This window comes from Neltuma alba, unplaced genomic scaffold (genome assembly GCF_004799145.2).
Source record: "Neltuma alba isolate B1F8T4 unplaced genomic scaffold, ASM479914v2 tig00011964_pilon, whole genome shotgun sequence".
NCBI classification, from domain to species: Eukaryota; Viridiplantae; Streptophyta; class Magnoliopsida; order Fabales; family Fabaceae; genus Neltuma; species Neltuma alba.
The window spans coordinates 43,916-66,223 of record NW_021636542.1 but is presented as its reverse complement, the minus strand read 5'-3'; the positions used below and the strand labels follow the sequence as shown (position 1 = coordinate 66,223).

The 22,308-nt window shown below is 37.4% G+C and overlaps 3 protein-coding genes across 4 annotated transcripts; all 3 read left to right on the top strand.

The window, feature by feature from the left end:
• Positions 1-845: 845 nt before the first annotated feature.
• On the top strand, positions 846-4,389 carry LOC114720097 (probable galactinol--sucrose galactosyltransferase 2). 2 transcript variants are annotated; one of them, XM_028905706.1, is made up of 13 exons: positions 846-1,036; positions 1,132-1,358; positions 1,515-1,605; positions 1,693-1,741; positions 1,861-1,952; positions 2,055-2,162; positions 2,260-2,382; positions 2,479-3,031; positions 3,252-3,319; positions 3,412-3,546; positions 3,621-3,838; positions 3,918-4,006; positions 4,087-4,389. In XM_028905706.1, exons 1-13 carry the CDS (start codon positions 846-848, stop codon positions 4,387-4,389), a joined length of 2,247 nt encoding a protein of 748 aa, XP_028761539.1. The 2 variants fall into 2 exon arrangements, with proteins under 2 accessions (XP_028761539.1, XP_028761540.1); XM_028905707.1 differs by lacking the exons at positions 3,918-4,006; positions 4,087-4,389 and having other exon boundaries at positions 3,683-3,704.
• Positions 4,390-6,785: 2,396 nt separating this feature from the next.
• LOC114720100 (polygalacturonase-like) lies at positions 6,786-9,647 on the top strand. The gene is given in 10 exon segments (XM_028905709.1): positions 6,786-7,184; positions 7,281-7,412; positions 7,574-7,741; positions 7,892-7,912; positions 7,999-8,206; positions 8,674-8,691; positions 8,694-8,754; positions 8,870-8,978; positions 9,056-9,172; positions 9,260-9,647. Coding segments are annotated over 10 exon segments (1,329 nt in total). The 5' UTR covers positions 6,786-6,908; the 3' UTR covers positions 9,479-9,647.
• Positions 9,648-10,665: 1,018 nt separating this feature from the next.
• On the top strand, positions 10,666-20,914 carry LOC114720096 (uncharacterized). Its single transcript, XM_028905705.1, is given in 21 exon segments — positions 10,666-10,914; positions 11,029-11,343; positions 12,291-12,365; positions 12,978-13,093; positions 13,497-13,611; positions 13,726-13,783; positions 13,786-13,853; positions 14,805-14,852; positions 15,642-15,844; positions 15,935-16,131; positions 16,255-16,544; positions 16,807-16,956; positions 17,051-17,458; positions 17,879-18,028; positions 18,555-18,630; positions 18,923-19,050; positions 19,201-19,401; positions 19,496-19,594; positions 19,712-19,837; positions 19,951-20,184; positions 20,389-20,914. Coding segments are annotated over 20 exon segments (3,048 nt in total). The 5' UTR covers positions 10,666-10,914; positions 11,029-11,196; the 3' UTR covers positions 20,548-20,914.
• Positions 20,915-22,308: the final 1,394 nt, after the last annotated feature.

Genomic DNA, 22,308 nt, shown 5'->3' with positions numbered 1-22,308 from the left:
CTTTCATACTCCTCACAAGAGACATTCTTCTATTTGAGGGCTCTCTTGGTTGAGCTGTTCATTAATTTCTCCCTTTTAACCGCTCTACCTCTCGCCTTATCTCTGTTTTGAGCTTCTTCACAGTAGGTAGCTCCAAGCACTTCGTTCCCCCGGTGAGCTTCGGTGGCCAATGTATAATTGATTGCTTTTAGTTTTCTTACTTCTGATCGATCTGCCAAGATTAATAATTTTGGTTTCTTAATGAAAGTAACTTTCTTAAAAGTTTCTAGTTGCTTCACTTACTGTTTTGTTACGACGTGATATTGCATGTTTTCGAAAACTATATTCACTGACGTAACAGGATGAGGTTACGTTTGATGTAGGGAGAATAGAGGAAAAGATGGGACATCGATTTTTTCTCCTCTAGCAAAGTTAGAATTTCTGATGCATAATTTTACTCTGCCTTTATCAGTTACTGCCAATGTGGCAGGGCGAGCAAAATATTTTCATCTAAACATATCTTAATGCAAAAGAAATATTACAGTTGAATTTAAATCCAACATCATATAATAATTTAATTCTCCTTACTTCATAAACGGGAACTCTGAATTGAAGCCTTCAACTTCCAAAATTGAAACGGTGTTGTCGGTGACCGAGTGGGCATCTCTTCTTGTCAGAGAAACGAGATGCTTCGTCCATAACTTCCTCAAGTTTTGGAAATGACTTGATGTGGCCGGCCATCTGAGTGTCCCATATCTATATCACGCCCCTGCTTTTCGTTTGTCCTATTATTCTCTCAACGTCCCATATCTATATCATTCTTCTAATATTTGGCGTCGTAATCCAGTGGTGGAGTGCAGAGAGATATGACGGTGACACCTGATATATTCGTTAACGACGGGAACTTGGTGGTCCATGGAAAGACCATTCTGACAGGAGTACCAGAAAATATAGTGCTGACTCCTGAGCCTGGGAATGGGCTTGTTTCTGGTGCATTTGTTGGCGCAACATCTTCTCAAACCAAAAGCCTCCATGTGTTTCCTATGGGTGTCCTTGAGTATGTCTTCTTTCCCCATCTTTATTCTTCATTTTTGGACTCAACTCTGTACCCATTTCTCATCTACCGTGTTCTGTTCTTGTTCTCGAAAACAGGGGACATAAGTTTGTGTGTTGTTTCCGGTTCAAGTTATGGTGGATGACTAACAGAATGGGAACTTGTGGGAAAGACGTGCCTCTGGAGACCCAGTTCATGCTGGTGGAGAGCAGAGATGAGCATTCCAGAACCATTTATACGGTGTTGCTTCCTCTGCTGGAAGGCCAGTTCCGTGCTGTTCTACAAGGCAATCCCAAAAACGAATTGGAGATCTGCCTTGAGAGTGGTGAGTTTCGGCCATCAAAACAGTCTCCTTAACGTGAATTCATTTCATTTGGGCTTGGATGGGCCGGCACGATGGAATTTAATCAGTTGGGCGGAATACCAACTCCAAAAGAACCGAAACGAGATTTTGTGTTTCCCGTGTGATTCGGTTTTGCAGGGGACGACACTGTTGTGACCAATCAAGGGCATCACTTGGTCTACATGCATGCTGGCACCAACCCCTTTGAGGTCATCAACCACTCTGTCAAGTGAGCCATCCTTCTCAACCCCCCCCCCCCCAAAAGCATCTTCTTTCCCCCATATGGGCACATTTTCTTACTCTTTTTTCATACCAGGGCTGTGGAAAAACACATGCAGACTTTCACTCATCTTGAAAAGAAAAAAGTAAGAACCTTTTCCGATTCTCCTCGCTGAAGTGCCGATAGCTTCTTTCCTCCGTGTAGACTCATAGCTAAATATCGACTGGGACCTATTAATATTTCTTGTTGGTTTTATATACGTAGCTGCCATCTTTTCTTGACTGGTTTGGCTGGTGCACTTGGGATGCTTTCTATACCGATGTCACTGCTGAGGGTATTGAGGAAGGCCTCAAAAGGTATTTATAAACAAAATTGACGTGCATGCTGTTTTTTCCCCCCCTTAAATGAACAAAGAGATAGATTTTCAGAGACTGAAACTCGGTTAAAAAAACTCGCAGCCTATCAGAAGGAGGAACACCTCCAAGGTTCCTCATCATAGATGATGGTTGGCAACAAATTGAAAGCAGACCAAATGATGCTGATTCGGTCGTACAAGAAGGAGCTCAGTACGTGACATCACTTTCCCATTATACCTAGTGATTAGTTTGATTGAAGAACTGGCTAGCTCATTGATGTTTTGGCAAATGGGATCGATACTTTCAGGTTCGCTGGCAGATTGATTGGCATAAAAGAGAACACTAAATTTCAAAAACTTCGACCGAACGATGAAGAAAACTCTGGCCTGAAGATTGCTGTAGACGGATCAAAACACCGCTACAATGTGAAGTATGATCTCCGCAGCGTCAAATCTTGAACTGTACCATAATGTTTTGGCATTTCCTCATTAATCAGTTTAGGGGCTTAAATTTTTGTGATGAACAGATACGTATATGTATGGCATGCTCTGGCTGGATACTGGGGTGGAGTGAAGCCAGCGGCAAGTGGCATGGAAAAGTACGAGACAGCCTTGGCGTACCCCGTACCATGTCATGGTGTACTAGGTAACCAACCAGACATCGTCATGGACTGCTTGTCCGTACATGGCTTAGGATTAGTACACCCAAAGAAGGTTCTCTATTTCTACAACGAGCTTCATGCATACTTAGCTTCGTGCGGAGTAGATGGAGTCAAAGTGGATGTACAGAACATCATCGAAACCCTTGGCTCCGGTTATGGAGGCAGAGTGTCCCTCACGCGCAGCTACCTCCAGGCGCTCGAGTCCTCCATTGCTCGTAACTTTCCAGATAATGGATGCATTGCCTGTATGTGTCATAATACTGATGGCATTTATAATGCCAAGCAAACCGCCGTTGTGAGGGCTTCTGATGATTTTTACCCACACGATCCTGCTTCTCACACGGTCCATATCTCATCTGTCGCCTATAACTCTCTTTTCCTCGGAGAGTTTATGCAGCCTGACTGGGATATGTTTCATGTAAGTTCAACTCCATTGCTCTACATGATCATTTGTGTGAAATAAGTAAATAATACTAGGTTTTAGTGTGACAATATCTATTGGCTTGTTCTGTCCCATGTCCGTGTCATTGTGTTGCACCAACTGTTTTTACCTGTTCAGCATCTTCCTGATTCAAGGATCTCTATTCGACTTTAAGGTTTTTAATTTGTGCATGTTTTTTCTTTTCTTGCTTTCACAGAGCTTGCATCCAGCAGCAGAGTATCATGCTGCAGCTCGGGCAATTGGTGGCTGTGCCATTTACGTTAGGTATGAGATCGAAGTCCGTTGCAAATCTTGTCTTGTATATTGCGGGATAAAAGCAGGATGAACCGTGCTTTCACTGCTGTATTAATTTACAGTGATAAGCCAGGACAGCACAATTTCGAACTGCTAAAGAAGCTGGTTCTGCCTGATGGATCAGTTCTGCGATCTCAATTACATGGGAGGCCCACCATTGATTGTCTCTTTGTCGATCCAGCAAGAGATGGGACTAGGTTCTTCAGCTCCTTCCGTCTCTGACATCATTTGATGGATGGTCTAACTAAATTGTAACGTGCAATATATGCAGCTTGCTGAAAATATGGAACATGAACAAATGCAGTGGAGTGGTGGGTGTGTTCAATTGCCAAGGTGCTGGTTGGTGCAAGATTGAAAAGAAGACCCGCGTCCACGATGCATCTCCTGCTACTCTTTCTGGCTCTGTTTCTGCCTCTGATGTTGACCTCATCGCTCAAGTCGCTGGCTATGATTGGGATGGCCAAGCTATTGTTTATGCCTTCAGATCAGGTACTTAGTTGCCCTTCATTACACAACTCCTTTTAGACTCTCACTTTTCCTTGCATGCTTCATAAGAAGAATATTGCAGGGGAAGTAGTTAAGGTACCAAAAGGGGCTTCAGTTCCAGTGACACTTAAAGTTCTGGAGTATGAACTTTTCCATTTCTGCCCAATCAAAGTAAGCTTTTCTTTTCCTGACGTGATATCCGTATAGCAAGCAATGTCATTATGTGAATGTGGGTGATGTTCGGTGGACAGGAAATTGCACCAGGTGTTTCATTTGCTGCACTAGGGCTGATGGATATGCTTAACAGTGGAGGAGCAGTGGAGCAGGTTGAGATCCATAAAAGACAATTAGGAAAATCAGAAGCAGCAAGCATAGAGCTGAGAGTGAAGGGGAGTGGGAGATTTGGTGTGTATTTGTCGCAGAGGCCATGCAAGTGTGTGGTAGGTGACACTGATACAGAATTCAACTACGAGGAAGAAAGTGGGTTGATGACCTTCATCGTCCCAGTTGCTGCACAGGAAATGTACAGATGGCTTATTCTCATCCAAGTTTGAGTCTTGTATCTGGGGAAATTGTTGTTGCATTGGGATAGTGGCATGCAATAGCAATAGCCTAATCAGCACCATCTTGCTGGTTTTTCTTTTTCGAATAAAAGCCAGGTCACTCGTACTCTGGTTTCATAAAGTTCAGCGAAGTCTAATGATACGTTGAGATAAGACATACCCAATAAAAACAAGGAATTATACAACATGGATCGATTTTAAGATTGGATAGTAGCATGAACAGCGACAAGCCCCGCAAGAGTTTGTAGGCCTTTCCCCGCAACAAACAAAAATGCAAAATGAACAACATTAGCGGATAAGGTGGCAGGCAGCACTAGTATTTTTAATTATGGGACATAAACAGATATATAGATATATATATATATATATGTTATTTATAATTATTTATAGGACAATATAATCTACTTGCAAAACTTTTGATGTCCATTTCCTTAATGTCTTTCAACCGATGAGACTTCTTTCTCACGCTAAAACCAAATAATCTTGCAGAAGTAACTGTACATATGTACAGTAGTTTTCAAGTCATGGAGTAAATTGCCACATAATGCTTACCGGATAATGAAGCCACCATACATATCTAATACGAAATGAACATTTCTTAACGTAGCAAAATTGCCAAATAAGGGGGCATGCTGTTATATATAATATATATTTGATTGATTATCAATATCGTCATGATTGATCTTGATGAGCTCAAACAATCCAAGTCTATGACCTTTGCTCACGATGATCGTTCATTTAGATATTATATACCCTCATTTGCCTAACAGCATCGGTAAGTTATCGCCACGTAACCACCATTTGAAAACAAACGTTCCCTAATTATTTCGTACTTGGTTTTTTATATCAAGACATCAACTCTTCCATGATGAAAATGCACGTGAATACAAAGACATCGGGAAAGAAATGCAAGGAGATGCCACCTTGTGATGAAGGATTCACGAATCTTAAGGCCACGTAAAGTTGCGATATTCAAAGGGAAAATGGAATTTCTTCTACTTCTCATCCTTTTTCAGCCGAACCCAATGATTTAACCCGATGAAAGTTTGAAAGGAAATTGAGGAATGGAACTGGAAACCTAATTCACAAGTTTTGCGGATTTAGCCACTCTCAACAATGAGATCGATGTTCTATTTCTATTATTGCATCATATTCTAGTTGATCAAAATCACAAAATTCTTGTCCGCCTTGATATTTCAACAGTGTACGTTACAAATTGTTTGATGGAGGGGGAAAACAGCTTTTATGATGTCTTTGTATTTTTTTTCCCAAAGAAATAAAGGAGTCGCTTAAAGTACTTATAAATTATCTACTAATGATATTCTCATACTAATATGTAGTGTGATTTGAATCGATCGCCTTAAGTTTAGATTCTTACCGGGAACCTCAAAAGTTTGAAAGATCCCATGCAATGGCTTTCAAAATGCATTAAGAAGCATTCTCACGTAACCAGCCAATGCAATTCCATGGACCTTATTCAAAATCCGAAATGATTACGCAGAGAAAGGATGGGAACCATCCAACTGGTACCAGAACTCATCAGTAGTCCTAATTCATATGATGGTTTCCTTTGAATTCACATTCTTTAATCTATAAATATATATACATGTATATGTGCTTATAATTATATATGCGAAGTAATTATGGTATTTCCATAATTCTTACAAGCAAACATCTCAATTTATTTTTGAGTATGGACTAGGCCAACTTGGAAAGCTATTTTTTCAAATTATTTCTAGATGGAATGATGAAACGAGGCCAATTATTTAAGTGGACCTTTGTGTGGTGCAACCCATGATGAACCCTAAAATTAGTTAACCATCTTATGGTAATTTATATAATAATAACTGAAACTCCTAAAATCGATGAGACAGCAAACACGGATATGCACTATAATGCCCTGAGCTTAAAACCTCGATCGTGGAGTCAAAGAAAGAAATTAAAGGAGCATATGGTATAGTTGGTTTGATCGATTTCCCGTTTTATTATACCAATCAATAAGGATACCGATGATATAATAAAAGCACAGATGATGTTTTCATTTATGGTTAGCGAAATCAGCTTTCAAATTTGCTGGCCACCTTTGTATTCATTTATAAAACAAACTTTAAAATCACGACATGTGTGCATATATACATTTCCCATTTATGCTAACGACGAGCTCATAGAACTGATAGAAGGGACTAAGGTGTGTGCTTACGTTTCCGTTTTTGACCTTTAATTTTTTCTTCCTGGAGATGATTATGTTTTATGCTTAGATCGATGATTTATTCGTGGAAGTACGTTTAACGTGTATGAAGAAAAAAGTGGAGTGTCCCTTTAGTCTCAATCTCATACCCACCCTTCCCTAACGTGTATTGTTTTCATGTGGTCTAGACCAAAATCCCAAACCTTTTTTCTCTGTCTATAAATACTCATGACATTCCCGTAAGCTCAATATACCGAGTAATTAGCTAGCTAACCATTAGGATCAATTAGTTTGCTTATGCACAAAGGGAACAAGTCGAGTGATGGCCAACCAAAAGCAAATCTTCTGGTTTTTGGTCATCATAGTCTCTTTAGTTGCTTGTTATTGCACTTTGCAAGAGGACCCACAAGATGATTATCCTGATGATTCACCTAATGCGATTGATGACGGTGGGACATTCAAGAACTTGATCAAGCAAAGCCCAGATGATTTGAGGTTGAAGAGAGTGGATAAGTTGGTTGGCCCTTTTCTTTCGCTTAACACTTTAAATGTCAATGATTACGGAGCTAAAGGGGATGGTATTACTGACGACACGCGGGTATATCCACCTTCCCTCTATCTCTTAGCCTGTTTTTTTTTTCCTGATAAAAATTGGTCCTTTTGTTTAATCTTGTCGTGATGTGGGTCAATTCAGGCATTCGAGAAGGCTTGGAAAGTTGCATGCTCTTCTTCTGGTGAAGCAGTTTCTCTTGTGGTGCCTCAGCAGAATTATCTACTCAAGCCGATAAGATTCTTGGGGCCATGCAAATCTGACATTACAGTGCAGGTTAATTAGTACTACCTCTTGTTCTAGTTATAACACCTCGTTTGTAGACTATATAAACAAGGTTTTATAATTTGGACCGGAGACAGTGTGTTGCATATCTCTCTATACTAGTATGAGTAAAGAAGTTGTAACTATATGCAAATACAATGAATTTATTTCAGATTTCTGGAGTGCTCGAAGCGTCTGATAATCCTTCAGACTACAGCCATGATCCCACACACTGGCTTGAGTTTAAGAATGTCCAAAGGCTATCAGTTGAAGGTGATGGAACCATCAATGGAAATGGAAACATATGGTGGCAAAACTCATGCAAAAGGAAGAAAAAGCTTGTAAGCCATTGAAACAAGCTAGCCCACCAGATATATATATACAGATACATACATACATACATACATACATATATATATATATACATATAATCTTATTGAACTACGTACTGATCATGCCTTATCTGTTGCTTTTGCTCTCCCCTCTGGTAGCCCTGCAAGAATGCCCCTACGGTACATATCTCCTTGATCATATCAATCTCTTTCTCAAATTTTGTGTTTTGATGGCTGGTTAGCTTATTTGTTTATGGCGGTTGCAGGCTCTGACGTTCGATAAGTGCGAGAATTTGGTGGTTGAGAACTTGACGATAAGAAATGCACCGCAAATTCACGTATCGTTCCAGGATTGCATGCACGTTAGAGCTTCGGGTCTCACTGTGAAGGCACCACGGGATAGTCCTAACACTGACGGAATTCATGTCACTAATACACAAAACATCCAAATCTCAAACGCTGCTATAGGAACTGGTAATAATTTTTTGGCCAGTCATCTAAATTCCCTACTTCATATGTACTTTCCCTAATTTTTTCTTAATACGTCACTTTCCTGGGATTTTTGTTTTTGTAAGCATAACATGCATATTAGCAGCAGCAATGTTACGTTGAAAATTACTACACTATTATTATTAAAAACACAAATATACCATATTTGCTCTCTTTTTTTTTCAATAAGTTTCATTATTAAAAAACGCAAAAAGATTTACTGAGCGTCCTCAACCCCTAAAATAGAACCTTTTGTATCTGAAATAACCCATAAATATGTATGTTAAAGGAATTTTCTTTTTTTATAGGAAATAACTAATTTTTTTAACTTATGTAAACTAACAAAACTGAAAACTTATAAAAAAAGACTAAAGAGGGTATAGATAACAAAATGTTAGCTTTCAGTTTTTTAATATATATCACACTTTGGAAGTGAATGTAACATATTATAGGAGATGATTGTATATCAATGCAAGAGGATCCCGGAATGTACAAGCTGCAGATATAACCTGCGGACCAGGCCATGGTATCAGGTAATTTACCTTTGATTTAATTTACTATTAAAATCCAAAATCTCCCATTAATCTCCACACCGAAGTGTCCAGTTTATAATAGAAAATGAAACTAATTGGCAACGATGAATCTCAGCATCGGAAGCTTAGGGGCCAAACAAACCGAAGCTTTTGTTTCTGGCATAACAGTAAATGGAGCTAAGCTATCTGGAACTACAAACGGAGTAAGAATTAAGACATGGCAGGTATATATATTACAAACTTGACTTCCGATGAATTTGCCTTACTGCTAATCTATGGAGTTATATATCCTTTATTGAAGGGTGGGTCAGGAAGTGCCAGCGACATCAAGTTTCAGAACATAGAAATGAAGAATGTGAGCAACCCCATAATAATAGACCAGAACTACTGTGACCAGAAGGATCCATGCAAACAAAAGGTAAACATTAAATAGATGCGTACATTAACACATAACATGCGTATCAAATGAAATTGTTGCTAACAATGATCAGTTTGGTTTTAGCAGCAGTCAGCGGTTCAGATTAAGAATGTGTTATACCAGAACATAAAAGGTTCGAGTGCTTCAGAAGTAAGCGTGAGGTTTGATTGCAGCGAGAGCTTTCCATGCCAGGGGATTGTGATGCAGAACGTAGACTTGACACTGGAAACAGGGCAAGCTTCCAAAGCTTCATGCGACAATGTTCAAGTGTCCTACGTTGGACACGTAACCCCTCGCTGCCCATAGGAACACACAAACTCATCCCATGCCTCCATCCCCAGTTACTCTGTGTGTGTGCGTGTGTGTAGATATGGCTATTAGTGTCATTGGCTTGACAGTCTTTCATGTAGTGTTGCATCACCATTATTCCTTACTTGTTTTAATCAATAAAACATTACCATCTTATTCATAAACATTGGACTCTTCAGATCATATTAAGTATGTTAATAGTGAGCTGCGAGACTGACTTAATAGTGTGAACATTAACAACCGCCTTTTTTTCCTTTTCCGGCGAGTGTTTCTTCTCAAGAGGATTGCTTAATTAAATTAAAATAATTTAAGCCATATAGGAATTTGCTGTTCAATTAAGATGTGAGGGGGTTGTATCTCGTCTCTAATAAACAATGAGTGGGATTGCGATCAGACAACACGTCTCTAAGAAACATGTTACCTTTGTATTTCCTCCGAGCCCATGTTCCCGCCGCCTCTCTGAGACCGCCAAGAATTCGATTATGGTTTGGGGAGTCATTATGCAAGTGTCATTATATTTTGTGGGATTAATAACAATCATTTATAATGATGTTAGTTGAGAATAATCTTGTTTAAATCCAATCAAGTGCAGAGATCATTATTTTCTAAACTTGAAGAAGAAGCGCCCCAAGTACAGCCTGGCTGGGGTGAGGAAAGAGGCGTGACTTTTGAGCTAAAGTTTTGGGTATTCTTTATCAACACATGACATGATGAAGCCCACTTCATTCTCTCTCTTTCTTTCTTTCCAGAAAGCATGCAACGTTGTATTGTAAAGGCCAAACACCGCCGGGAAAGTTCTCATCCTCTCTTCTCTCCTTTATCCTTCTCTAATCTCTCTTCATTTCCCCCACTGCTTACACGATGAGTTAAATACTATCTTTTACGTTTCTGTTATTATTTTTTTTTTAATAAAGACATGATATTCCTTAAGAAATAAGCTTAACAATTTGTCTCGAAGAAAATTTGTCCTTAGTGGGTAAACAGGAGTCTGAAGGTTAACTGCCGCCATTCTCAGTGGCGCCAACGTGAGCATCTATTGGCTCGCATTAATTATATTCTTATTTTTTTATAAAAAAATAATTTTATAAGGGAGAAAAAAGAGAGTCAAGGGGCCGTCTCATAATTATGAATAATTAAAGTAGAGTACGTAAATGGCCCCCCCCCAAACGGTTGCATTGTGGGCAAAAATTCCACCATCATTGGCAGGCGCCAGCTACGCGGTGTTTCCCGCAGTTCGTTGATCGTCTGCAATTGTTAATCTGTCCGCAGTTCATTGTTCGGCGGCAATTGTGAATCTCTCCGGCAGCCTCCGACGTAAACTGCGATAATTATTCTCTTTCTTTAGCTTCGGATCGAAGGCAGATTATATTACACTCCTACTGCATTTTTTTTTTTGGCATGTCTCAGGGATTTCCAGCCTTTGTTCCGCATTGGTACAGGCTTCTTCCCCTCCTTAATTTCGTCAAACCTTTTCTCTGTTCACACAATTATTGAATTCAATCCTGTTTTTCTTTTCATTTTGGATTTTTCTAAAATTGCTTTTGCAGGCTGGTGTTTGAATTTGAGAGTGTCGAGCTGCGTTTGAGCCTTTTTTTCTCTTCTTCGGGTGCAAATCCGAGTTTCTGATTGTTTAATAAGGGAAAGAAAGCATAATTTTCAAACGACATTGTTATTATTCGCCTTCGCCGAATTGTTTATATCGCTAGAATTCCAACATGGCTACGGTCTCCGGTGTAGTTTCGCGTCAAGTTTTGCCTGCTTGCGGGAATCTTTGTTTTTTCTGCCCATCACTGCGGGCAAGGTCGAGACAGCCTGTGAAGAGGTACAAGAAGCTGATTGCTGACATTTTCCCTCGTAACCAGGTGTGTTTTCCTTATTATTTTGATTTTCTATATGCTAATCATGTCACATTGTCATTACAAGAGCAGTTGCTTGTCTCTAAGATGTTGCTCTAAGACGGATCCGCAATGATTAAAATTTCATTTTACTTTTATACTGTTTAAAGTAGTTCTCAGAAATTGAAGACAAATATATTCTTATTTGCAGAAGACTAGACAGCATGATAACAGCAACTGAAAGTGAAGTCTGTTTCCTTTCTCTGTTCTCTATGTTACTTAAAACATAAAAGCTTGTTCTGTTATAAAACCACAGTCCTCTAGTCAAGCGATGGAACTGATCCTCTAGTGTAGATGGATCCACAATTATTAAAGTTTCATGTTACCTTAAAGCTTTAAGGTAATACTCAGATATTGAAGACAATTATATTCTTTCTGCAGATGATTAGACCGCATGATAACAGCATCTGAATGTGAATTCCATTTCCTTTCTCTGTTTTCTGTGTTACTTAAACAAAAATGCTTGTTGTGATATGAAATCTTAGTCCTCTAGCTGATGGAAAATGGCTGAGGAACTGATCCACGTCCTTGTTTTATATTTTTCCGATCTGCCCAGATGGGGCGCCTGGAATATAAACATCACGGAGCCAAAACGGGATTTAAGTGTCTAAGAGGCATGCTGTAGTTGAAAGTTCGAAGTATTTTTGCCTCCCATCTTTCTGTGGCTTCTTCTAGCATTTTTAGTTTGAAGTTTGAACATTGAATGTTATATTTCTGCAATTTTTACCTTAACCATTCAGGCTCAGAAGATTTTCATTCTTGATAAATCCCTTGTGATATCCATTCTTAGCATGACTAAAGTGCCTCTTTAATTGTTTTTTGTTTGTTTTGGTGCTATCCTATAATTCATTCAAATAAAATGCTTGCTGGCTTGCTGCCTTTATTTTATGTTTACTCTTTGTATGAATTGACAGGAGGAGGGGCCAAATGACAGGAAAATAGGAAAACTATGTGAATATGCTGCCAAAAATCCTTTACGCATCCCAAAGGTAAGGATTCGACAAAAAAAATCTACAAGGGAATGTTGATTCATCTTCTTCTGGTGATATCATTCTGAAATTTTCTGTTTTGAACTGACTTATTACAGAAAAAAAAGAAAACGACGTTCTATTCTTTTTTCTCCCGCTGGAAATAAGTTCTTTATTTTCATCTCTTTTACCTTGGCTTGGCATCCATTGTTTTATGTTTTCATCGGCTTTGACATAATATTCATGTACCCATCGACCCCTTACAATGTTCCCCTTTCAAAAGGTTTGACATTTTGATAGTGGACCTGATGTGAAGCATATTGTGGCAATTAAGTCCTTGGATTTGCTGCCTCTTTTGTCTAAATGATCATCAAATTTCCAGGTTATCTTGTGCCAATGCATGATAATATCATGCTAATACATGTTGAGGAATTACAAAAAATTTGTAGTCTAGAACAAGTGATTTATACTCTTTTTATTGTTGTATCCTTCATCTATTTCTTTAACATGTTTTTTTAAATGCTTTCCCAGTAACTAGATCATAAAGTTTCCTGATTTTTATATTAAAATAAGCTCAAAATTTTCAATACTCAAGGGTTGTTGCTATTCTCACTAAGTTGTATGGTTAATCAGATTACAAATGCCCTTGAACGAAAGTGTTACAAGGAACTGCGTATTGAGAACTTCCAAGCAACAAAAATAGTCATGTGCATTTACCAGAAATTGCTGCTTTCATGTAAAGAGCAAATGTGAGTTCATACTTGTCTTATCTTTAGGCTTATATATGAATGGCTTATTGCTTTGTGTGTGCATATGGCTTTTTGCGTATCACGATCCTGTTGCTCTAACACATTTCCTGTTGTTGACTGGTTGGCACTGGTTAAAATTGGGAAGAGATAGGCAAGTGCAATTATCAAATATGTTTCTTGCATGTATGCATAACCCACAGCCAAAAAATAAGTGGCTAAAGAAAGTATAATCACGTCACTGCATTTATAGAAGAATCACTAGTGCATGATTCAGATTAATGATGTGGGGTGTAATTCTTTTGCTTCCTTATCTGCTTCTAAACGATTGCAGCTATCGTTTTCATACATATCTTAATTTGCACCATTAACACAAACACTGGTTTTATTCTTTGTTTTTTGATAGGCCATTATTTGCAAGTAGCTTGTTAAGTATTATTCACACTTTGCTGGATCAAACGCGGCAAGATGAGATGAGAATTATAGGATGTCATACTCTCTTTGATTTTGTAAATAATCAGGTTGGACTTGACGGTTCTTCAATAGTTACAACTTTTAAGTTCAGCACGTACAATAAAAAAACAAAAACTTTGATTGTGTCCTAATTTTCCTTTTTTATTTTTTAAATTTTGTAGATTGATGGGACTTACTTGTTCACTTTAGAAGGTTTTATCCCAAAACTCTGTCAACTAGCTCAAGAGGTAGGGATGATGACAGGGGAAGAAATTTACGTTCAGCTGGTTTGCAAGTCCTCTCATCAATGGTATTCGCCACCATGATCTTTAAACATTTATATTCCATTCTTTCAATGAGAACGACATTTTGAATTTTTTGGTTTAAATGTGAGGGGGCAATCCAATCGAGTTATGTTCTTCTCCTTTGACATAAGTATATTGAATTGTATTCTATTAGTTCCCAATACATAAACCTTTGAGCATATGGTTTTGCAGTATGGACATATGCACTCAACACTTCTAAATTTTACTAATATCATTTTTCCAAAGAGAATTATCTTTCACAAGTACTTGTCTTTCAGGGTACAAATTGCCTAAATCTTCTGTGGTCCAAGATTTTCACTCTGCATACTGACACAACAGCAACAATGATCTGCGCACATCTTTCTGGCATTGGTCCTGTCTAAAGCTCCACTCCGCTAATATCTGGAATTCACATATTTTTCCTCTTGCACACATCATCCTTGGTGCCTTTTACATCGCTTTTGACCCTTCTCCCTGCCTTTTTTTTTTTTTACCCTCTCCACTATTTTACAATGGCCCATGACTCATCTCTATCTCTACTTGTGTTTTTTGTTGAATCGTCCACTGCTCAGAAATCACTTGTATAAGTTCAACTTCCCAGTCCATACTTAATACTAAAAGAACCTTCTTTTTTTTTTTTTTTCATTGGTTTTAGTAATGTTCATATTTGGTTAGCATGAGAGTTGACCTATCAGCATTTGGAAGACAAGTCTGAGCCCATAAAAGCCTGTTGTCTACGTCCTTGAAATTAAGTGCTATTTTTTAATCAACATATTCAATGCATACTTTATTTTCAGTTTAAATCTTGGGTCATTATTTTATAAATTGGGAACTTGTTGGAATGAAATGGATTTAAAAAACGTGATGTCTCAGTTAAGTTTGCCCGCTCTTTTGGGGAGAACTGTATCATGTATCCATATGCATCAGAACTGAACTATATACTTTCCTCTGTGTAGGTTTGGTTTATGGGCGAACACTCCCACATATCGGTTGAGTTTGATAGTGTAAGTAGTTCTTACAAATTATTCTTGTGATGCTTTTGTGTTTGCAAATATACTACTGAATGGTTTATGTTTTTTTAGAAGGTTGGGCTATTAGAGATTATTAGTATAACGTTCTTTTAAGCATGTTTTTTGTTTTTTTGTTTTCCCAAAAACCTTTTTAAGTCTAGTGGCACAAGACACACCAACTCTTCTTGTGAGGATGGTCACAAGTTTAAGTCTATGCTCATGTGTGTAGCTGTGTGGGTTAGAATGTATATGATTGTTAAAATCATTAAGTTAAAATGGACAAAACTTTCTAGTCAATGTTTTCTGATATTTTAAGACTATAGAATCCCAATTTGCCACCCCATCTCTGTTACCCCAACATGGCAACATCCACATCTCTCCTACCCCAGCTTTATGCCCTTGTTGTTCACAAATTGGGAGGAGTCGGTGAGGAGGGTAGACCAACATGTAGAGTCCTATGGAAAAGGACAGGGAAGACTGAAGAGAAAGTTCAATGAAGTCATTATTAGGACCTTTTGGTTGACAAATTATCTAAGGATTTAATTGCTCATAGAGTGCAGTGGCATCGTGTAATCCATGTAACCAATCCCACTTAGTGCGATAAGGTTTCTTCTTGTTGTTGTATAGAATCTCAATTTGCATCTTGTACATAAGTTCACTGCAACTGACTTTTGCTGTTGACTATATTGTTGTATTTAATTTATACCAATGTTATAGAAACTAAATGCCATTTATTTTCCTATTAGATCTCTTATGATTTTTCCCCTCGATTTAACTCAACAGATTGTTTCTGTTGTCTTGGAAAATTATCAATGTCACAAGAAATCTTCAGAAAGTCTTGATCCTGAGCAACACGGTCCTAAGAATATGTGGGTTCAAGAAGTGATGAAAAATGATGGCCGCAATTCTGCTTTGCCAGATGTCAGAATGAGAATTCCACCCTGGAGTGAAATAGTGGATGATAAAGGCAAAATAAATGTGACAATGTAATTTTTTATTTTGTTAGAAGAAAATATTTAAAATACCATTGAGTTCTCTTCTGTTTACTTCGTTACCTTCTGATGATATGCTTACAGGGAAGATGCCAAGAATCCATGCTTTTGGTCTGGGGTTTGTCTAAACCATATGGCCAACTTAGCCAAAGAAGGCACTACTGTACGTCGTGTAATGGAATCTTTATTCCGATACTGTGATAATGGAAATTCATGGTCCATGGCACATGGCATTGCCTTTTCCGTTTTAAAGGATGTGCTACTTATAATGGACAATATGGGTATACTATCCTTTTTTTTTTTTTTTAATTTCATTTTAAAATTCTCTGATGTTCTATAGTAATGTTGTCAGCTGATTCTGGTCCTCTGTTTTCTCATTATTTTCCTCCTTCAATTTGTTGCAGGGAAAAATTCACATGTTTTACTGTCAATGTTAGTTAAGCATCTTGATAATAAAGTTGTCCTTAAACAACCCAACTTACAATTAGACATTGTTGAGGTGACTTCTTCCCTTGCAAAACATACAAAGGCTCAACCGTCTGTGGCAATAGTAGGTGCATTAAGTGACCTATTGAGGCTTTTGAGGAAGAGCATACAATGCTCGTTTGAGACAAATCTAGATGCTGACATACTCAATTGGAACAAGAAGTTCCGAGAAGCGGTGGATGAATGCCTTGTACAGTTATCAATCAAAGTACCTTGTCTCTCCTTTATCTTTCTATTCAATTTATGGCTAAACCTCTAAAGCCATTGGCCATTGATGCTTGGGATTACTAATCTGCAGGTTTCATGTTGTCTTTCAAATTTTAAACCTCAAAGATTTCCTTAAACTGTTGAATATTTTGCTATCAGAGAGAGAGAGAGAGAGAGAGAGAGAGAGAGAGAGTAAATAAGCTGCAGCTCATTAAATGATTTATCATAAAAAGGAGAATAAATGGGCTGCTGTACATGAACAGGTTGGAGAAGCAGGACCAATTCTTGAAGTTATGGGTGTGATGTTGGAGAACATCTCAAGTATTACAGCAATGTCCAGGACCACAATTTCTGCTGTTTATCGAACTGCCCAAATTGTAGCCTCCTTACCAAATTTGTCCTACCAGAACAAGGCAAGGAGTAACCTCAATTTTTTGTGATAATTTCATTGGCTAATGTGAGTTTCAAGGATAAATTTGCTGCTATAACTCTTCTTCCCTTCTTTAGGGTTTCCCTGAGACATTGTTTCATCAGTTAGTCCTGGCTATGGTCCACCCAGATCATGAAACACGAGTGGGAGCTCATCGCATCTTCTCTGTGGTTCTTGTACCAACATCAGTTTTCCCTTGTCCATGCTCGGCTGTTTCTTACTCTAGGAAGGCATTGGTGGTTCCACGAACCATCTCAAGAACAGTTTCTGTTTTCTCTTCTTCTGCTGCCTTGTTTGAAAAACTGAGGCAGGAGAAATGTTCCTCAAGGGAAAATCTTAGTTTCGATGACAAAGATGTCACTGCAGAAGAGGAGCAAACAGCTAACAACAATAGTGGGATCCTGGGCAGGTTGAAATCAACCTACAGTCGAGTGTACAGTTCTGCGAGAGATGAGAATTTTGGAAATACTGCCAACATGAACTTGGTAAGTCCTGCAGTTGTCTTGATGCTTCGACATCCTTGGCTTTCTGCTTATTATATGATTTCACATAGTAAGCTTATTCTCCCTCCCTCTCTTTCTCACACTCTCATGTAGACACCCTTGCACTTGAACTTAGATTTTAATTAAGAGCTCTATTTTGAAGCGATTGTATATTGTTTTTTCCCTTGAAAAACCAGAAAAGAATCAGTTTAGGTTGTGTTGCAATACACAATATTTGACTAATCCCATGGTGTGTAGCGTGTGAGATGGTTGGCCTTTGGATGGGTAGGAGATTCAGGCACATGTCACAGTACCAATAAGAGTGATATAGCCCCTACTTCAACCTCAGTGTGCCTTTATACATGGGTTTAATTTTGATTTGTTATTGTGGTATGTAATGAGCTTCCTTTTTCTCAAATACAGGAGGCTGTTTCCCTCAGGCTGAGGAGTCATCAGATAAACCTCTTGCTGTCATCAATTTGGGCACAGTCCATCTCTCCTGGAAATATGCCCGGAAATTATGAAGCCATTGCTCATACATACAGCTTGGTATTGCTGTTTTCTAGAGATAAGGTACCATAGGCACTCATGCAAAGCATTAAATGACCTTCAGACAAGGGGGGTCCTTCTTTTTGTTTATTTCTGTGTTGTATCATGGTAAAATGTAATGCCTGCAGAAATATTACGCTGTTATTGATGTTTGTTGAGATCAAATTAGCAAGTTCTTACATGGTCCTTTTGCAATCTACAGCTTCAATGTGTTCATATTTAACACTTCATTTGCTTGAGAGAGTCTTCTTTCAAGCTCTGGTTTAGTTTATGCTGCTCCAAAATCTTGCTTTTCCCTAGTAACAGCAATCCTGCAATAAAACGTCCATTTCATACCTTTGAAAATAGTTAGTTGTGGAATATCTTACTATGGTCTAGTATGTAAATTTGCTTTTTCGGGGGGTCATATTACTAAAGAAGAAGAAAGGTTTGCGGTTGTCTATATCATTATTGACATTATCTAAATCTTCCTATTTTAATCTGTTCCTCTTCAAGACTGGTACATCCATTTTCCCCTTTTAACATACTTTCACAAATTTATCTTGTGCAGAATTCTTTTCATGAGATACTGGTGCGGAGTTTTCAGTTGGCATTTTCTTTGTGGAGTATTTCTCTAAAGGATGCAGGTGAGCTGGCAGCCATGTCAATAATAAGTTTGATTGTCCTGGGCAGAGTTTACAGGCTAGCTCGTGGCTTTTGAAATTTTCTTTTCCTCTCAATGAATTCCTATTTTCAACCCAATAAAGAAGACAACACCAAGGAGGACTGCATTGTAATTCTGAGATATCATTTGGGTGTGAAACTGGACAGTGATTAGTATTGCTAAAGAACCAGTACCTTTGTGGTGTGTTTATGAAGGAAAGAACTGAATGTGCTGTTGGAATATTCAGCCTTGTTTAATATGTATTTATATTGCAGGGATGCTGCCACCATCACAACGAAGATCAATATTTACTTTGGCAATTTCGATGATTCTGTTTTCTTCAAAATCATACAATCTTGCTCCTGTTGTGCACAGTGCCAAGGCTGTGCTTACTGAGAAAAATGTGAGTCGTTTCTCAAGCTGTCCCTCAAAATTATATATTTATGCGTGGAAAGATGTTATAATTTACTTTTCTTTTAATTATTTCCTTACATGCTTTCACTTCCTGAAAGTAAATATATATCACCTTATCCTTTTTCTTTTTTTCCCTCAGATTGACCCTTTCCTCCATATGGTTGGAGATCACAAGTTGGAGGCTGTCCACTCTGAGCCTGGCAATCTGACCATTAATTATGGGTCCAAAGAAGACAATGATAGGGCCCTAAACACCCTTGCAGAATTGTCAACAACCAAGCACCAAACTCAGGATTTCTTTGCTTCTGAAATTATTAGGAGCTTGGAGAGTTTGTCAAAAGTAATGTTTTTCACTTGTATATTTTAGATTGAGCCAGAGGGTAAAAAAATATATTGCTTTTTCCTGTTTAATGACCCTACAGTCTTTTGCACAGCCTACATTTTCCTCAATAAGAGAGCAACTGCAGGAAGAATTTTCCCCAGATGATTTGTGTCAATTCGGATCCCAATTGACAGTTGGTTCGCCAAAACAGGTATGTCAAGCTATAAGTGATGGGCTCTCGGGATCTTGTGACCATGGCTATTCATATCTCCCTATTTCTTTTTGTTTCTGCCATTGATTTGTGACTGAGGTAGTTTCTTTTGTCCAGGAAGCTTCAAAATTATCAATAGAAGACGACTTGATTCCTGATTTATTTGATAATCAAACAAAGCACAACTTGGATTTGACTGCAGAAGTCCCAATTCTTTTGAGTGCTAATCAACTTCTAGAATCAGTACGTGGCCATTTCATGCTCTCTTGTATTCTTTCTGTACTGTTTGGTTTGTGTTTTAAGCCATTCCCATGTCAGTAACTACAAAACTGACATAACACCTTGTGAGTGAGTAGGTTTTGGACGCGTTTGAACAAGTTGAGAGAATTTCTGAATCAGCTGTATGCGATGTGCCTTACAAGGATATGGCTCATAACTGTGAGGCTCTTCTGATGGGAAAGCAATACATGTCCAGCTTGATGAGTCCCCACCAAAAGCCAGAATGCTTGATAGACTCCCCTTCACAAAATCATAACAATCAACTGATAAACACGGACTCCTCGCCCAACTTGGATGTGAGTTCCCAGAAGGTAACTACTTACGTCATGAAACTTGCATCCTGAATTAATATATTTTATATTTGTACCTCTAAATGTACGAGGCATATATATCTCTGTGTGTGTGTGTGTGTATTCCTGTTTTTACAGTCAGTGAAAGTTGAAGTTGAAACTCTCAGCATTTTAATGTTAACTGCATGCAAAAGTTGAGTTGAGCATCTAATTTGCCCATGTAAGATGCAGGGGGACAACTCGTTCTTCGACAAGAATTTGAGCGCGGACTTGCAAAAACCTCCTCCACGGCGGTGTACAGCCGAGTATCAGAACCGTCCTTACTCCTTCCATCTGCCGGCATCAAGTCCATATGATAACTTCTTAAAAGCTGCTGGTTGTTGATCCTGAAATTGGAGTATAAACTATGTTCTTGGAAGGTTAAGGTTAGACGAGAAAGCATACTCAATCGGGCAGTTGATCGGCCAATCATAAGGCTTCTAAGCAGTCTGGAATTGGTGGGTTCAAGACCCAGCTATCTCTGATAATGGCGAAGCGTTGCTCCAACTTTGTGTGTTTAATTCTTTATTCTTTTTTACGGCTTCTACTCACAGCTGAGTAGGCTTCGTGCGTCGTTGTGATTGTGGAGTAATTTATTCGCTTTCTTGCTTCGATGTACATAACAGACACTGCAGGGTTTTTGACAACTTTAGCTTTTAACAAGAATTTAGCTGCCCCGCGCCTGTCAAGAGTTATTCTATTATTTTAAACACACAGAGAACTGTACTTTTACGATGAGTCTATCGGGAAAAAAAAAATGCATCCGCGGAAAATTTGGGCCTGTTTGTTTTTATTTTCTTATTCTCAAAATAATTTTATAAAATTGTTTTTAAGGACAAGTTTTGGAAACACAAAATAAAAAACTTTGTTTGAAAAATAATTTTAAAAAAATCACATTTAAAAAAATATAAAAATTATATTTTGACAAGTGGTAGTTATTACTGGTAATGATAAGTAGTAAGTAGTAAAAGAAAAAAGAAGAAAATTTCTCCAATTTCTCAAAATAAAAAATACAAAATACAAAAACAAAAATGAAAAAACATGTAAAAGTTGTTTTGGTTTTTCAGTTTTTAAAAACATATTATTGTATTTTTGTTTTTTAAAACAATCAACTAAAACCAAATTACCAAACAAGTATTTTTGTTTTTAAAAATAAAAAAATTATTTTCAAAGAAACCAAACAAGCCATTTATTTTTTGCGATTAGTTTTATCATTGTCATTTATGAAAAGTCGTAGACTCGTAGTCGTATTTGTCAGAGCAAGACATCATTCTACTAGTATTTAATTCTAAAATGCATAGCGAAGCCTCTAGTTGGAGCTGGTCAAACAAAGAAGCCTCTAGTTGGAGAAAATTTTTTATCAATATTTTCGAGCTAGAGAAGCAAAAGATCTGTTTGAATATTTACAAGAGAAATTTACCGAAGATCAAGGTCTATAAAAGATGTATACTAAACTTAACAAATTTTATTGAAAATAAATTTTATTTTTATTTCGATTTGAATAGTCTCAATCAATCTAAGTTCATGATTTCTTTGATTAAAATATCTTGTATAGTTTTGGGCAAGAAACTTCAGGAAATTTTTTTTTAATTAATTTATATTTTAAAAATAAAAGGAAAAACTATATTCAAAATTAATATATAATTTATTACAAAATATGAATAATAGTACTCTATATGTATAAATTGATTTTTTAGAAGGAAAAAAATCAAAGAATGAAAAGTCCTTCAAGAAACTAATTTTGGTACTCATCAGGGTAATTAGCATTATGTTATTCATCAAATCACAACCATTTAAATTTAATATGGACTATCAAGATTTTAATTTTTTTAATTTTTTTTAGAAAAATATTTTTTTAAAATGATACATAATCAAAACAAATATAATCTCTTAATTATGGATTTTTTTAAAAAAATCTTTATTTAAAAAATATTAATTAAAAATTTTAAATTTAAATCATTAAAATTGCATTTGAATAGTATAATATCAAAATTAGTTTCGAAATTTTATTTGAAGAGAAATAAAATAAGCAGCTTTTGATTTGAATTTGATTGATTGACGAGTAAAATTGAATTCTAAAAGAATTTGACCAAGGAGTGTTTGGAT

What these genes read in the sequence shown, in the direction of transcription:
- LOC114720097 (XM_028905706.1), top strand. Translation starts at nt 846, where the DNA reads ATGACGGTGACACCTGATATATTCGTTAACGACGGGAACTTGGTGGTC. An exon ending in TTTCCTATGGGTGTCCTTGA is followed by an intron (nt 1,037 to 1,131) that starts GTATGTCTTCTT and finishes TCTCGAAAACAG; the next exon opens with GGGACATAAGTTTGTGTGTT. An exon ending in TCCATTTCTGCCCAATCAAA is followed by an intron (nt 4,007 to 4,086) that starts GTAAGCTTTTCT and finishes TTCGGTGGACAG; the next exon opens with GAAATTGCACCAGGTGTTTC.